At 36.8% G+C, this 17,371-nt stretch overlaps 1 protein-coding gene and 1 pseudogene across 1 annotated transcript; both read left to right on the forward strand.

The window, feature by feature from the left end:
• The first annotated feature begins 243 nt into the window (after positions 1-243).
• On the forward strand, positions 244-11,787 carry MMP27 (matrix metallopeptidase 27). The gene is made up of 10 exons (XM_016134027.2): positions 244-391; positions 1,220-1,458; positions 2,470-2,618; positions 2,720-2,848; positions 7,052-7,213; positions 7,402-7,522; positions 8,582-8,712; positions 9,447-9,606; positions 10,157-10,260; positions 11,465-11,787. Exons 1-10 carry the CDS (start codon positions 290-292, stop codon positions 11,707-11,709), a joined length of 1,542 nt encoding a protein of 513 aa, XP_015989513.2. The 5' UTR covers positions 244-289; the 3' UTR covers positions 11,710-11,787.
• LOC118603599 lies at positions 10,949-11,067 on the forward strand (annotated as a pseudogene).
• Positions 11,788-17,371: the final 5,584 nt, after the last annotated feature.

Consider the following 17,371-nt stretch of genomic DNA (forward strand, 5'->3'; position numbering starts at 1 on the left):
AATAAGGAAACCTCCAACTTTACAAGGACAAAAGTAACTTGGAGGCTGACTTCATATCATATTTGATTAAGTAATGAACAATGGCTCTGTTTACTGAACAATCACAGATCATGATTGCAAAATAAATTCAATCTAATTTTAAAAAAAAAAGGCATACCATGACACACTTCATGGCAAATGTCCTTTTTCTGTTATTAATTAAATGATGATACAAGCCAATTCATGCCACGTCTCACTATTATTTTCTAAATTCTATGCAAACAGAACCAGGCTTCAACTGAAGAGAGGAATGAAGAGCTTTCTGCTTCCATGTGTGCTCTTTTTAACATTTTCTTCTGCCTTCCCTACAGACCGAAAGATAGAAGATGAAGAAAACATTCAATTGGCTCAGGTACTGCTCAGTAAATCTTATTAATGACTATCAATAAAAATTCATTTTACCGATTGTCTTGGGATCTAAAAAGACAGCAAATTCCTACAAAAGAGTCCTGAATGCTCTTGTGAGAAGGAGCTGCTTTTCATTTCCCTAGCTCTAAGGACATAGAAGAACTGTGTGAGGGGTGGAGAGCGGGGTGTGGGGGGTGGAGGGAGTCAGGATTTGCTACAACTTTAAGCAATGCTAACAAGTAAACTAGTCAGAGAAGAAAGGGAACAGCCCTGCAAGAAATGGAGATCTATATAAAAGCATTTCGAGACCCGTCAAGAGGATCCAACTATAATTTAGAGCCCCTTATCTCTCTGTGTATGAAAAATATATTGCTTTGGAGATTCCCTCTAAAAATCAGTCTAGTTACTTTGCCATATTTGGTTAAATCGATCAAATTTGCAAACTAATTATTCACCTATGTCTCCTAGAATTTGTTTCAAAGAAATACCAAAATGAAAGTAACAGTAAAAATATGTAAGATATGTGATCATTTAAAACATAGAAGAAGCTTAATTCTCTTCTGTGGAAGTTTGGAGTTTTATAAGCCGAGTGGTTTGGCCAAATCTAGTGACACAGCTCAACCAGTTCCTGGAAATTGGGGGCGGGGGGGAGGGTAACTCTTTTTTTCCTATTTACTTCCTTCCTTGCTCTTCCCTTCCCTCCCACCCATTGCCAAAAAGTATTTCACACAATTTTGTTTTATACTGAGATGGAGATTTGCTCTCCTGTAGTATGTGCCTTTGTTTTTTTTGTTTTGTTTTGTGTTGTTTTGTTTTTTGTCTTTTTGGGCAGGCATATCTCAACCAGTTCTACTCTCTTGAAATAGAAGGGAGTCATCTTGTTCAAAGCGAGAACAGGAGTCTCATAGATGGCAAAATTCAGGAAATGCAAGCATTTTTTGGATTGACAGTGACTGGAAAGCTGGACACAAACACTCTGGAGATCATGAAGACACCCAGGTGTGGGGTTCCTGATGTGGGTCAGTATGGCTACACGCTCCCTGGGTGGAGGAAATACAACCTCACATACAGGTAATACTTTTGCCAATTTACTTCTCCAAATCCAAAGGAGCATGAATATAACCTCCAAGGGAGAAAAAAAAAGTTTATCTTACCACACACTTCCTATGTGCATGGCATTTCATAGATTTCATTTATTCATCCTCCCAACAAACTTGTGATATATGCACCATTCTTATAGAAGACCTAAACACAGAGAAACTGAAACAAAAGGTTATTTACTATAGCTGAGATTACACAGCTCTCACCAGCAGACTGGCTCTGGCACATATGCTCGAATCTCTTACCTCTGCCTCCTCCATATAAGCTTAGGACAAGAAGTACTGTCATCTGAGTGCAGATGCTTGAAGGTATAGATGAGGCATGCTCAAGAGAAAGTGGAGCACAGCTGGTTCATGTTAGAGACATGTGTGAGTTAGAGTTGTCAGATCTCAGATGGAGCCCGGAGTGAAGTACAGAGTTGGCCGCCAGACATTGCAAGGAAAGGGGGCTGGCTCATTGGCAGAAAGAGACTGAAGTGTGCTTGTGACCTGGAACAGAGTCAGAAACCATAGCTATTGTTCTGGTGCCCTCCTGGATGGCCCTAAAGAGTCTTTCTGATAGTTCCTCATTCATCTTATTGAGTCTTAGGATTTGAGATAAAAACAAGCTTAGCAGGATAGGCAATATAAAGAAGAGGAAAATCTTTTTCTGAGTAACTAACTCTTTGTGGCTCTCAAATGAGACTCTTAACATATGACACATGCATGAGACTAATTTCCACAAGCCATTTGAGAAAATAATGTAGTCATATTCACAGCAAACACACCCATAAGATTAATGCTCTCCCACTTAGGGTGTGACCTTAGGGAAGTCACTTAACTTCTTTGAGCCTTATTTGTTAAAGTGTTATAATCCTACCTGAATAGTAGGGCAGATGAGAGATTTGAAAAAGTACTTTATATAAATAGCTATATATTATACAAACGTAAGAATAACATGCATGTATAAATACCAGCTGACATATTTTTGTTAATATTTAAGGATCATGAACTATACTCCAGACATGGCACGGGCTGATGTGGATGAAGCGATCCAAAAAGGTTTAGAAGTGTGGAGCAAAGTTACTCCACTAATATTCAGTAAGATTTCCAAGGGCATTGCGGACATCATGATTGCCTTTAGGACCCGAGGTAAGGTTTTCAACAGAGATAAAAATATGTCTATTTTCACCTCAGGAATTTTAGAGCCTGATCTTACCCCTCCCCCTCCCCCCCATGAACTATATCTTTAGTCCATGGTCGGTGTCCTCGTCACTTTGATGGCCCCTTGGGAGTCCTCGGCCATGCCTTTCCTCCTGGTCTGGGTTTGGGTGGAGACACTCACTTTGATGAAGATGAAAACTGGACCAAAGACGGAGCAGGTGAGCCCAATTTTCTTTATGAACAAAACTGTCTTATTCTAAAGAATCTGTAAAAAGAATAGCTTTGCAAAGAGTTGCTTTTTACTTCCCAATTTCTCCACAATTTACCATATTCCAAAATGACGCCGACAAAAGTGTTCAATATCTAATCAGACAATTGTGCTTATCCATACAACACCCTCATAAAGTTGCTTATCCTTTATAATCATAGCATTCTTCACTTACTCATATATTCATTCATACATCCACAATGCCTGAAGGCCCACTATATGCCTGGAACTATGCAAGGTGTTGTACAGACCACATAGTTGTACTAGAAAAGTTCCAGCCCTTCAGAGGTTCTTGACTTTATGTGGTATATGAGACCTAGATGCACACACCATCATACATGGCAGAATATGCTGCACGTTGTACCAAAGGTAGAAGTCATCTGTGGGGGAGAATAAAAGAAGACTCTAGGCATGTGGCAACTCTGAGTCAGTTATTGAAAAATAGTATGTGAGTTCATGGCCCATGGAAGGTCTATTTACAAGCATGACCTTCGTCTTCTAACTTGTCTATCTGCCAAGAAATTAGACCTTAATCTTTATATTTGTCTTATTCCTTTAGACCAAGTTGGTTGATTTTATTTCTTCTAAAGGGCCTGCCTGGCACTAAAATGGGAAACGTATTATTACTTCTTATACAAAAAGAGAAACAAACAATCTTTACTACACTAAAATTATGTGCATCAAACAAAGGAGTTCAGTAGACTCGCAGATTCTCCACACTTTTTTCCTTCATTGAAAACAGTCACCTTGGGTCTGGTATCTGATGTCCAGGGTCCCAGGAAAGCAGAGACTGTGGCTCTGCTGATAGGTGGTATACAAAGCCACTGTTCATTTTTGACCAAGTAGTTCCAGATAGTCTGTAAGTCACTTTTATAAGTTTCTGCAAAATTGAAAACCAATGACTCAAAATGGTTCATGGCCACTCGTTGCTAAGACTGAACATGTAATGCATTTGTTCTTCCAAGTGCTAGAGAACAAAGAAGGTAAATAAGTCAGTACCGGCTGTACTTCAGGCACCAGGGGAAGTCTGGGGTTTGTTGCGGCCATTGCCACATAACTTAGCATCACAGACAAGAGGATACAGGAGGCAGAGACACTGTCATCTGAATGATGGAGGAGTTGAGTAGACCGTTTCTGTTGAGTCTCTCCTGCTGAGACATGTCCCAGTTCTTCGGATTTAGCCTAAAGGCAATGTGGATATGTCCAATTGGGAAGTTATAGGACATATCCTAGTGTTTGCCAAAATCAGGATGATTCAGCTTGCTCAGCCAGGTTTTACTTTCATATCTAGAGGCAGATTTTAGTCAAAGACTTTATTTTCTTTTTATCCATATTAAATCCAATACCTAGTAGTAATTACCATTACCATCTGCCAAGAGGGAAAGGTGGGACAAAGTTCTTATTAAAAAGTCCAGAGAGTTCTGGGCCCCAAGTTGGCAAAACTTGCTTGAGTAAGGCAAGGGATAAATGGAATCCTCCACCAAATTCTGGGCAGATGGCCAGGAAACAGATCCCCGATGGGTTGTCTTTTAAATGCTTTACTATATTCCCTCAATGTATAAATCATGGATTCCAGAGGACACTCAATTGTACGACTCTTAGCTCACTGACATAAAGGGGAAAATGTCTTCCTGTTCTCTAATAAAAACAAAAAACCTCAAGCAAATGTATTTTCCAATAACACTAGGATTTTTTAATAGAAAATTTGGCAATAATATATGATAGACGATTACCTCTCTTATTGGAATATGTAGAGTCTCTCTGTGGAAAGAGCACAAAAGTTTTATTGTAACTTGCTTAAGAGCGATAGGCTATAGTCATCTGCTAATCCCACTGCTTCCTAAAGGAAGGAAAAGTCATTGTGTAGTGATGGTAGAGGCGTTTGCGTACATATAGAGATTTTCCTGAGAATCTCCCAAAGGAAGGCCAGTATCAAGCCTGTATGTGAATGCATATGTGCTACACACACATGTGCACTAAACAACTGAAACAGACCTTTCAGATGCTACAGGTGCACACAGTGTTGCAATGTGGAAAGAGCAATGGTTTATAGTTTGGCAGACTCTGGTTTCTTTCAGGGCTTCTCATTTACTGCCTGAAGGACCCTGGGCAAGTGAATTTTTTTGACTTTCTGTTTCTTTATCTGTAAAATAAGGATAATAATGCCATTCTTGCAGGGAGATGACACAAGTTACCTGCAATAAAGGTGAAAACACCTTGGAAAGCACTAGTACATAGTGAACATTTAGAAAGTTCTTTACATTGATGATTACAATGGTAATGATTAGTATTGAGGATGATGACGACTAAACGGATTCCCAAGCACAAGAATAAATATTCACGAAGTTACCAATGTACAAGTTTAATGTACAAGTTTACCTATTTAGTCACATCTCCAAGAGGGCTGAGATATTATCTTTTTCCTACAGTATAATATGGCCTATAATATTGTCAGCACATAGGTGCTTTAAAAATATTTAGTAAATGAAGTCATTCAGCACTCATTTACTCAACATCCACCCTGACCCAGGGTCTGCGATAGAAATGGAGTCTACAACAGTGCACAAGACACAGACCCCGCCCTCCAGGGATTTACAGTCTAGGGGATACACATTATCACATGGCAATTCAAATCAATATGATCAACACTTGGATAAAGGGAACTATGGCAATGTAATAGGAGCGCATCAAAGAAATTCCAACCCAAATACAGAGGCCAGGGGAAGAAGTGATGACAAACCTGAGAACTGAAGGCTATGCAGGAACTCAGATGGCAAAGTGGAATAAAGAGTGTTCTAGGCAGAATAACCCAACCTACTCAAGTATTAGAATTGTGATGGGAGAGAAGGCTAAAATGGTGAATAAGATTCATATTATACAGAGTCTTGAAAGCCAGGATAAATGTCTGGACTTCATTTAGATGACCTGAGTTTGAATTCTTTTTTCAAAGAGTCATTTGTCCCATGTCTTGTCCAAAAGCACAACCAATGATACTGCCAACCAAATAAGAGGAAGCAGCAAACGCAAGAGCAGAAAAGCAGGAAAGACCATGAAATAATCCTTTGCCATTCCATGTGAGTTTTGTGCAAATATCACTGGACAAATCTTCATCGTGTAAGGCTCAGCCTTTTCCCTAGGATCCACAGACTTAGCTCTAAGTCCAAAAACAGTCTTTTATATTTAGAACTTTATATTTAGAGACAGAGAAATAAAAAAAGCAATTCCACCATGTATGGTAAGACTTCTGGTGTGAATAAGTACAGGTCTTGTGTAGGAGGCACATCTAACCATTCTTTCATACAAATAAACACCTGATATCCAGCTACTATTATTAAGCACTCGCTATTAATAAGCTGTTTAGCAGTCACCAGGAATAACAGATGGTTAACATATGGTCCCTGTACTGAAAGGGTGCACAGCTTGAGGACAGGCATAGACTATGCATGGTGCCTTAGGTATTATGACAGAATTAAGCATTGAGTCTATGAAAACCCAGAAAGGTGAATTTAACTTAGTCTGGATAGGAGCTGGGGGGATAAGAAAAGCTTCGTGAAGGAGACGACTCCAGAGTGGATTCCTGAGCAATAAGTAGGATAGTTGGGCAAAAAAGTGGATAGGAGAGAGAATATTCTAGGCAGAAAGAATGAAGATATTAAGACATTGAGATTATAAAGAATATGGCATAGATGAGAAATGCGCATGATTCAATATGGCTAGCTCATGGACTATGAAAATAAAATATGAGTCTGGAAAAAAAGCAGGCGCTAGATCATGGAAGACCACGTTACAGTATTTGAATTTCATTCTACAGCCAAAGGAGAACTTCTGATGAATGTAAGTAGAATAAACATGATCACATATAGCATAGCCTAACGACAGCCAAAGCTGGTGATTCCCATTTTTTTAATACAACCCTTTTCTGAGACACTTGTTTCCTACCACCTGCTTACTCTAGGTTATATTTTTCCATGATGTGACTAATACCAATTATTAGTGCTGAAATATTTCTCATATAAACGATGATAGATATGTTATAGGAATTATCTGCTATACGGCAAGCCTCTTCTTTCCCCTTAGTTACTTCTTAATCTCAGATGTAACAATTCTTCTTTCGAGTGACTCCTGTTCTCCTATTTTCCCTGTTTTTGTTAAGGATTCAACTTATTTCTTGTGGCTGCTCATGAATTTGGTCATTCACTGGGACTCTCTCACTCCAATGATCAAACAGCTTTGATGTTCCCAAATTACGTCTCCATGGATCCTAGCAAATATCCACTTTCTCAGGATGATATCAATGGAATCCAATCCATCTATGGTGAGCAACAGTATAAATCTGAACATAGGTGAACTAATTAGGAAGGTTTCCAGAAAGGAAGTTAAGAAAATCCCTTCTTGAAATCCCTTCATTATAATATGAAGGAAATATTCACTTGAGTAAGAGCCTCCTGTAGGTATTTCCACATATCTTCTTCATTCACTGTGGCATTTCTTTTCTCATCAAAGGAGGTCTGCCTAAGGCAACTTCTAAGCCAAAGGGATCCACTGTACCCCATGCCTGTGACCCTGATTTGACTTTCGATGCTATCACCACTTTCCGCAGAGAAGTAATGTTCTTTAAAGGCAGGTAAACCCATTTACTAAAATATCTTAACTTCCTATGAAGATTTTTCTTTTCAAGAGATTTGGAGATAAAGAGGAAGTCATGGGGATATTGAGAATGTGTGCCTTTTACTTTTCACTTTGTAATTACCCACACTCTTCGAATGTTTTCCTAAGCGTGCATATCTCTTACTTGTTTGATAAATTGATTTTTAAATATTTTTAGCAAATTTTTAAATTGCCATTTTATAAGAAAGTGAAGTACAGTCTACCTTCAGTGACTTCTTAGCTAAAATAATACACTAATCTCAGTTGGAACTGATTTATACCATTTCAGGCTTCAATTGTTCAATTTTCAGGAATTTTGCAAACCAGTTTACATCACTTTGTAGCTTGAAACTGGCCATGGTTGGAGTATTTAAACCCTGGAAATCAGAAAATAATAAAAATTAGGTCTTTTTCCTACCCACCGAGCCAGTTGTTAAACACCTGTCAGCAGCCCATTCCCTAATGTTGCGTCAATTAAGTGTTAGTTATAGGAAGAAATCTCTTTTCTGTGTACATTTCATTGGACTCAAATTGCAGCATGGTGTGTCAGCTACATATACCATGAGCATAAAAACTATAAAAACTTTTCAAGTCTCATTCACAGACTCAAAATTTTACAGCCAGGAAGGAAAATATTTCACCATGCCAATGATAACATTTCTTCATTCTAGCAAACATCGGCACCGAAAAGTTCTTGGAATGCTTGGTGCTAGCTTAGAATGTTGGGGCATTGCTGCTTTGGCAAAAATGAGGCCGCTGGGTACATTAAGAACTGTTTATGATATTTCCATGGATCGTTTGCTACTCTTAGTATTCAAGAAAGTGAAAACAAAGGTATGTCCTCACCAAGATATTCCAAAGGGTAGAACTGAAATCACAGCCACCTACGTTTGCTGAGGAAAATTGTGTTAATGCTCTACATTATCTGAGGAAAACATCAGTCGGTTAGGTAAAAGACAAGCCTCAGTTTGCAATGTTTTAATTGATATAGCTAGCTATAGGCTGTATGTGTAAAGTGTTTTTTTGTTTAATGTAGGCATCTATGGAGAATCTATTGTGATATCGCTGATGTTGAATTTGAATTAATCTCTTCATTCTGGCCATCTCTGCCAGCTGATATTCAAGCTGCATATGAGAACCCTAAAGATAGAATTCTGGTTTTTAAAGGTAACTTTTCCCATTATAATCCCGACCTTCCCTTCCCCAGATGCCTGTACTTAAGTTCTTATTATAAATAATAACTATCCAGGGATTCTCTGTGGCTGTGAAAATAAACACCATTCCAATTATACAGGAGCTTTAAAAAAGAAAACTGTATGACAGAAAATTTTAAAAAGTCTTTTCTTTTCTACCATTTAAGGTTACCCATCTCTCTTCTATAGTCCCTTTTTACTTGGGTTGCCAGATTTTGCAAATAAAAACACAGGAAGTTCAGATAAATAACTTTTAGTATAAGCACGTATTGCAGATTTTTGCATTAACTTATACCAAAACTTAGTCCTTAGTTATTTGAAATTCAAATTTAACTGGTATCTTATTTTTAATCTAGCATCTTTACTTTTTATAAGGATTTCATCAGATTACTTGCTTTCAAGAACACTTGGGTGCTGAAATTTAGAACATGTCCTAACACATGTGATTATCAGAGTTAGAAAAATAATCAACAGAGTGAAACCAATTGACATAAGTATGCACACTATTAACTATAGGTTTGTATTATTTGTGTAATATTAATAATATAAGCAACTAAAGAAAATGGTAAGAATAAATGGAGACCTAAGATTATTAAAACTCTAAGCATTAAACCTGAGGAAGTAGGCATCTAATTATTTTCAAACTTAAGACATCTATTTCTCACTCTAGAAAACAGATTGCAAGGTAACCGCTTTCTGCCTTCCTAGATGACAATTTCTGGATGATCAGAGGATATGCTGTTTTGCCAGATTATCCCAAATCCATCTACACACTTGGCTTTCCAAGATATGTGAAGAAAATTGACGCAGCTGTCTGTGACCACAACACAAGAAAAACCTACTTCTTTGTGGGCACTTGGTGCTGGAGGTAAGATTACCAACAATTGACCCCTTTGTTATACTCTGAAAAAAAAATTCATATAGCATCACTTTAATATAGGCAAAAAAAACCCTATAGCCTTTTTAAAGGGAATTATGTTGACAACGATTTCATGTGGATGACATTCATCAAACAAAAGAATGTTTTAATGAGTCCAAAGATCTTTCTCCCACTTAAAAAATAAAGATAAAATAATAAAGTTGGCAATGTCAACCAAATTGCTAATGACACAAACATATCTGGTCAAAATCTATTAAAGCCCGGGGCTGAGCCCTATCTTTGATTTAACAGTTCCTCAGAATAGCATCAAACTGACAAATGATGTGACATTTTCCCTCATTAATTCTTCTTAAAACATTGTAAATGATTCAATCAAATGTAAAATTTGGCATATTTTATTTTATTATTGATCCAATTAGTTTTCCTGCACTAGGCCAACTTTTTAGCCACATCCCTGCTTGACTTCAGGTTGGTTAGTAGATTAATTAAGCTCCCCAAAACAAAGAACCCCCAAAACTTCTCAAATACATATATCCAGGTATGACGAAGTGACCCAGACCATGGAAAAAGGATACCCACGGAGGGTGGTAAAATACTTTCCAGGAATTGGTCTCCAAGTTGATGCTGCTTTCCAGCATAAAGGTAAGTATTAAGGTCAAAACTTTTAAGATACTTGGAAGACTTTATTGACTGTAAAGTAAGACAGCCCAAAAACTTAAACATCTGAATTTTAATGTAATGTTACTTCTCTTGAGTACATGTAATAATAAATGTTAACCTTGGGGACATCATCACAAAGTGAATCAGTAAGTTTTGAATTATATCCTCTATTTCAAATCTATGTAAAATATACCAAAATTAATTTTTCTTATCATTGATCCAAGATACCCTCTAAAAGACAACCCGTGAAAAGTTTCAAGTGTGAAAAAATGACTAAGCACATAAACTGAACAGTCATTCTCAAATTATAATGTATATAGTTAATATACAGAACTTAAGGAACTACAAATTCTTTGGTTTATTAGGCAGTGGTATTGTGGGTGAGATCCAGAAACCTACAGTTTTAAAAGAACTTCAGGCAATTTAATGAACCAATCCAGCTACTGTTATCTTTAAAGAGAAGACCTAGACTGTAGAGTAAACAGAAGTCTTAAAATTTTGGTGGGGGGTGGGGGAGGGGGGTGACACAATCTTTTATTCTACTAATATCTAACACAGAACCTCAAAATCTAAAACAGCTCTAAGGAAATGAGGATGTAGGGCCCAAGGCAAGACCCACAGAGGCCTTCTTCTCGCCCTCACTGAGACATTCTTTTAAAACCTAGTTTGAGTCTACTGTCTGGCTACCTTGAACAAGCCCAATCCCGTCTGATCTCGGAAGCTAAGCAAGGTCAGGCCTGGTTAGTACTTAGATGGGAAACCACCTAGGAAAACCAGGTGCTATAGGCATAAAAAAAACAAAAAATAAAAAAATAAGGGATTATAAAATGACCAAGGTCCTTACAATCTGTGAGGTCAACCAAGGGTTGCCTTGCCTAAAGGAAATTTTAAAAAATAAAATAATAAAATAAAACCTAGTTTGAGAACCTCTGGCATAGACCACAGTCTGGCTAGAAAGGTAGTAAGCCTCTTGAAATTCATGTTTCATACTTCAGCATCTTCCTCAGAGAAATAAAAAAAACAATATTTCTCATGGGATAGTAACAAAGTAAAATGTATTTATAATTACACAGGTTTATTTTCTCTCCATAACATTCAATTATTTTATTCTATATTCATAAAATTTAGAAGTATAGAACCATTGTATACCTGTCCAAGATGACTAATCATAATTCTCTCTCTCTAGGATTCTTCTATTTCTTCCGTAGATCAAAGCAATTTGAATATGACCCTAAGGCAAAGAACATTACCCGAGTGATAAAAACCAATAGCTGGTTTCAATGTAAAGAACCATTAAACTCATCATCTGATTTTAGTACCAGAGAGGAAAAAGTACATTCAGGAGGAGTGGAGATGTTTTATCATAAGAATTTAAACTTGCTTATTCTCAGTATTGTTCACGTGCTAAAAAAAATCTACCATTATCAATAAATTCATAGACCTAAAATAAACCCCAAGAGGTCTTTTGCTCTGAACTCTGCTCCAAAATAGAATAAAACTATTCTTAAATATCAAATTGCCAGTCCCAGTTCTAAATATCTATTGGATAAAGATTCAACATCTATTTTGAGGTGCCTGACTCTTTCTATAGGAAGTTATTATGTATAAACAAAACTCTTACTGTACTTTAAGCTTATTTCATACTTTGTGGACTTGAAGAAGTAAACCATGTATCTTATAATAACTAAATACCAAAGACATTTATTAAACCAATCTTTAGCTCTCTATTTTGTCTGGACTTTTGGAGTTGGAGAGGCCAAATAAGTGGCATCCCTCATCCCTGCCCATATTCTGAACTGACTGAGGAATAACATATAGTGGGGAGAACAAAATACCACCTTTATTGCTGATAAAGCTTATGCTGGAGAATGTATCTGCTGGCGAGCAAATTTCCTAATATCAAATTCTGGAATGAGACATACTTACCCACAAGTCATGGGAAGAACTGAAAATCATCACGCCTCCCCAAGAATGCGAGCTCCCTATAGTCTACATGGAGGCCAAAGAGAAAGAAATGAAGATGAAACTACATGTGCCCAGATTCTATTTCCAAATGCACCAAATAAATTATTTCAAATCCCAAAGACAGGAATGAAAGCCTAGAGAGATGTAGGAAGTGTTACATAAGAGGTGATTCCCCCAATAATTAAGGAACTAGCAGGAGTAGGAAAGGAGTGGTCCCTCCAATCCCTCAGGACTAGACCAATGTAATTAACCATTCCTTCAAGTTTAAAATCAAGTTTTTTTTACACCGATCTCACCTATAAGAAACATAGAGGTTTCTTCCCTGTGTTTGAGATATATGAGTCACTCGAACCTAAATCTATAGGTGGAAGGTTCCTATCTTCTTTTTTATACCATGTGTTTGTTGTGTTTCTAAATTCTTATGGTTAGGTTTTACCTTTACATCCTCAAAGCTAAATGCTTAGCAAAGCTCTTCATAAATTTTCTGACCCAGAAGAGGAGAGGTCGTTAGTTGAACTTAATTGTGATGAGGTAATAGGTTGAACAGATGTCAACCAATGAAAATAAGCATAGAATTCCTAACATTAGTCCCCTCACACACATTTTTCCTTGAGTTAAGTGTTGCCAGATTCCTAAAAGAAAGGGGTGTAGAAAAGCATTATTTATATTTAAAAAGAAAGTAAATTTTAAGAAGTACAGTTACTACCTAGCATATTGTCTTGGCAAAAAAAAAAAAAGAAAAAAAAGAAAAGCACTGGAATAATCAAATATCCATACAAATTTTTTAAAAAACTTCAACCTCACATCCACATTGTTCATAAAAATTAACTTAAAACAAGCTATAGACCTCTAAATAGAAGAATTAAAAATATAAAACTTCAGGAAGAAATTTTTTTTTTAATTTGTGACCTTGGATTAAGCTAAGATTTTTAGATAGAACATAAACAACATGAACCATAAAAGAAAAAAATGACAAATTAAACTTCATCAACATTTAAAACCTTTGCTCTTCAGAAAACAGTATTGAAAGAATGAAAAGTCAAGCTACACATTGGCAAGATATATCTTCAAAATATATATCTGATAAAGAACTTGTATAAAGAATGTATAAAGAACTTTTTTGATGCAAAAACAAAATAACAAACAGCTCAAAATTTTAAAATAGTCAAAATATTTGCTATGAGTCAAATAAGCAAATGAAAAGATGTTCTACATCTTTATCATTAAGTAAATGCTAATTAAAACTACAGTAAGATATCATTACATATGCAGCAGAATGGTTAAAATTTAAAAGATTGAAAATATCCAGTGTTGATAAGATGTAGAGAAATTGGAACTCTCTTAGAATGCTAGTGAGAATGAAAAATAATACAGCCACTTTGGAAAAGTTAGGCCATTTCTTATAAAGTTAAACATACACATTCCCTGTGACCCAATGACCCCACTTCTAAATATTTATCCAAGAAAAATGAAAACATGCTCTCACAAATAGTTGTACATGAACATCACGATAGCTAAAACCTGGAAACAATCCAAATGTTATCACTTAGTGAATGGATAAACAAACTGTGATACATCCAGAGAGTGGAAAACTACTCGGCAATACAAATAACTGATACATGAAATGATATAGGTGAATCTTGAAAGCATTATGGTAAATAAATGAAGCCCAACATAAAAGAGTATATATTATATGATTCCACTTATATGAAAAATTAGAAAAGGCAAAACTGTAATGATAGAAAGCAGATCACTGGTTTCCAGGGGCCAGAGTGAAGGAAGAGATTGACTACAAAAGAACATGAGTGACGGAAGTGTTTGTTCTATGTCATTATGGTGGCGGTGACACCACTGAATATATTTTTTAAGACTCCACACAAAATTAGTGAATTTCATTATATATTAATTCTACTTCAATATCGCTGATTTAAAAAGGTAGTTGTGGTTTAGTATTTAACATGTAGTAGATTCTCAAATGTTTTGTTTTCTTGCATCTATTCTCAGTTTTGTAGCATAAATACCTGTGACATAATTTGGAGAGCATGTGAAATGGCACTCGGATTTGGGAGTTACTTTCTCCTTGATTTTCAAAGAAAAAAAAAATTGACCCATAGAGGAGAACTAGACACAATTATAAAAATAACCTTATTTTAAACCCAGTGGAATATCTAAAAACACAGTTTTCCAAGGCATATGTGTTGACTATTAGAGCTATATTAAAGAGTTATAAGTATAACCCGGCAGTCAGGTGATATCATTCATCTTTTGAGATATAAATAAACTCGACTTCCAAAATCCTATGGGGACCTAAGATCTTCCACTAAGCAGTTGGGGGGAAAATCATTCTTAATGACCTCCACCAACCCATTTCCCAAGTTTTCTTCCCAGTCATCTTTCCCCACACTCCAGCCCCCTGCTCCTCTGTTTGACACCTTCCCTGCTTTGCCCTCTGTGAGGAACTCAATTTCCTACTTGATTATTTAATTATTATATACATATGTGTGTGTGTGCACACACATGCTCATGTGTGTGTACAGCAGTTAAGCAGTACATTGTCCCTTAAACATACCATCGGGGCCTCCCCTTCCTTGGAAAAGCAGCTTAAGAAGGTATTTTTTTTTCCTAGAGGAAAGCACCAAAATGCACTTTCAGTGTGCTTCATAAAGAAGACATTTTCATTTCCCTTTGCTAGTTTGGAGGCTGGGTAAGACTATGGGCTCTGGAGCCAGACTGCTGAGGTTCATGGCCCAGTTTCTCCACTGATTAGCTGTGGAGCTTTGGGCAAGTTACTGACTGCTCCGTGCCTCAGATTCTCCATTTGTGAAATGGGCACAGTAAGAGATCCAGGCCCCTCAATTTGCTCAGAGTCTGAACAACCGGTCATGTACAGCGCATAGGATCAGTACTTGAGGCATAGCAAATGCTCCATAAATGTAAGCCATTATTGTTGTAATTAGGTAAATTACGCAACTTATCCAAAGGTACCAACAATTGGAAAAACTAGAAGCTGATCTTAGCGTTTCTCAAAATTGGAATAAAATATGAAACAATTCTTTCCCTGCTGTAACAAATTAACTAGAACAACAAATTTTGTTCCCGTTTGCTGTGTCCTTTCTCAAAGGCCTATCAAGTCTTGAAAAAAAGAAACACCCTTAAAAACAAGCATGAACAAGAATATGTTGACAATAGTTTTTCATTTTGGAGATCTGATCAGTTGAGATGAAACAAAAATGAATTCACCCAGAAAGAATGTATTTAAATTTTTTCTTGCCTGGGGACAATTAGAAATTCATCATAACCTTTCTATTGTTCACCATGGATGGACTTTCCTAAGACTCTTACCTAAATGAATCATTCGTCCCAGAGGAAACAGAATGATCTTTTTTTTTTTTAGTCTCAAAGTTATTTTAAACACACGACACATCTTTGGTCTGACATTCAGTCCTTTGTTTGTCTTCAAATACAAAAATCTTAAAAAGGATGATCAGTAACTAAAAAATATCTTTAACAGACTTAAATTGGTCACAAAATCATAAATGTTATTTACTTGCTACCCAGATACCACTTTCTATCTGAAGCTTCTTTTTTTTTCCCCTGAAGTTTCCACAAGGAAATAAAAATTTACTATTCCTGATATGAATCACTTAGAAGTTGATTTCTTAGGAAAGATGAAGAAAATATGAACAAGATAATTAACACTGACTTTAAGACTTCCTTAAAGTGGAAAGTTACTGGAACAAAAAATTATTTCTGTCTGACCACCATATATAGTTTCATGCAGTGTTTGCTTAATTCATCTATAAAGTCAGATTTGATTTTAATCTTAAAATGTAATAAATTAATAACTTTTTGTTTATTTTCTCCTGAATTATGGTGTTCGATTTTACTGGTAATAAATAGTGCAAGCATTTATTTCCAAGGTTGTTTTAATTTTTTTGACAAACCGAGTTAAAAGTTTCAGGTTTCCTGAACTATTTTGAAAACTTAGAAGAAAAAAGAATCAAATAAAGAGCATTTCAACTAGAAATATTCATGAAGATGAAACTGAAATTAAATGAGTCAAAAGTCCTTGGGAAATAAGAAGAAATCACATTTGAAAATGAATTATAAGTTATAAGGCTCTTCAAATGAATGTAATATTCTCAGGAGTCTTGTGTTAGAAAATTGTTGAGATGGATTTCAACTTAGATGGCATCTTGTTTTTCACATAACACTTAACTTGGTATTGTAATTATTAATCAGTCTCATTTACTCAATATATATTTGTCCAATGCCTTCTGTAAGTCATATTCACTGTCTGTTGAGAGATATTCTTTCATTCAACAAATATTTATTGAGTTCCTACTATGTGCCAGGTGCCCTTTTAGGAGCCAGGGATATGGTAGTAAACAAAACAGCAGACCGTCTACCTTCAGGAGCCCTATATTCCAGTCAAGGTAGAGAAATCACAAATAATCAAAAAATTGTGAATAAGTCAAGGCTGATAAATGCTCTGTGGAAAAAATAGGACAGGCTATGCCAGTGGTAGGCCTCTGTTTGCCTTCAGATTCGGTCCTCTGCTGAGAACAGGACGGTGGGTGCTGCCCCCTGCAGGCTGAACGCAGGCCTCAGTGTTAACCCGTGGCTGGGTGAGTTCTTCCAATGGGAGGCACTGCGGGACACCGGAGGGCAGGAGGAAGGGAGAAGCCAGGATGTCTCTCCCTCTCCCTCCCATGGTGGCATCTGTAGTGGTGGCTCTTTCTTCAGCACTCTGACTTCTGCCACAACCATGGCGGTTCCTGCTTGGCCGGGTGATGTGAGTGCTTTTCTCCTGTGTTCCAGTGGCGAGGGGGGCAGGGGATAGAGAGTTGGGGCGGGGAGCAGGAGGGAGACTAGTGGTGTCCTACTGTTTCTAACGTCTGGGTTGCTTCACTGTTCCCTCTGTCTTCTCAGTCTCTTCTATCACTCATAGAACTAATTTCCTATATTAAATCTCCTCTATTTAAAATACTCAGAATGCTTTCTATTTTCCAGTTAATACTTCCTGTCAGTGTTCATTCTCCATGCCCTGTGCCATGAGCCAGCGTCACCCTGCATGATTTACCAAAATTCTTAAGTCCTTCTAGTGGATTCTCCAAACCAGATTGCG

This window comes from Rousettus aegyptiacus, unplaced genomic scaffold (genome assembly GCF_014176215.1).
Source record: "Rousettus aegyptiacus isolate mRouAeg1 unplaced genomic scaffold, mRouAeg1.p scaffold_m13_p_5, whole genome shotgun sequence".
Taxonomy (NCBI): domain Eukaryota; kingdom Metazoa; phylum Chordata; class Mammalia; order Chiroptera; family Pteropodidae; genus Rousettus; species Rousettus aegyptiacus.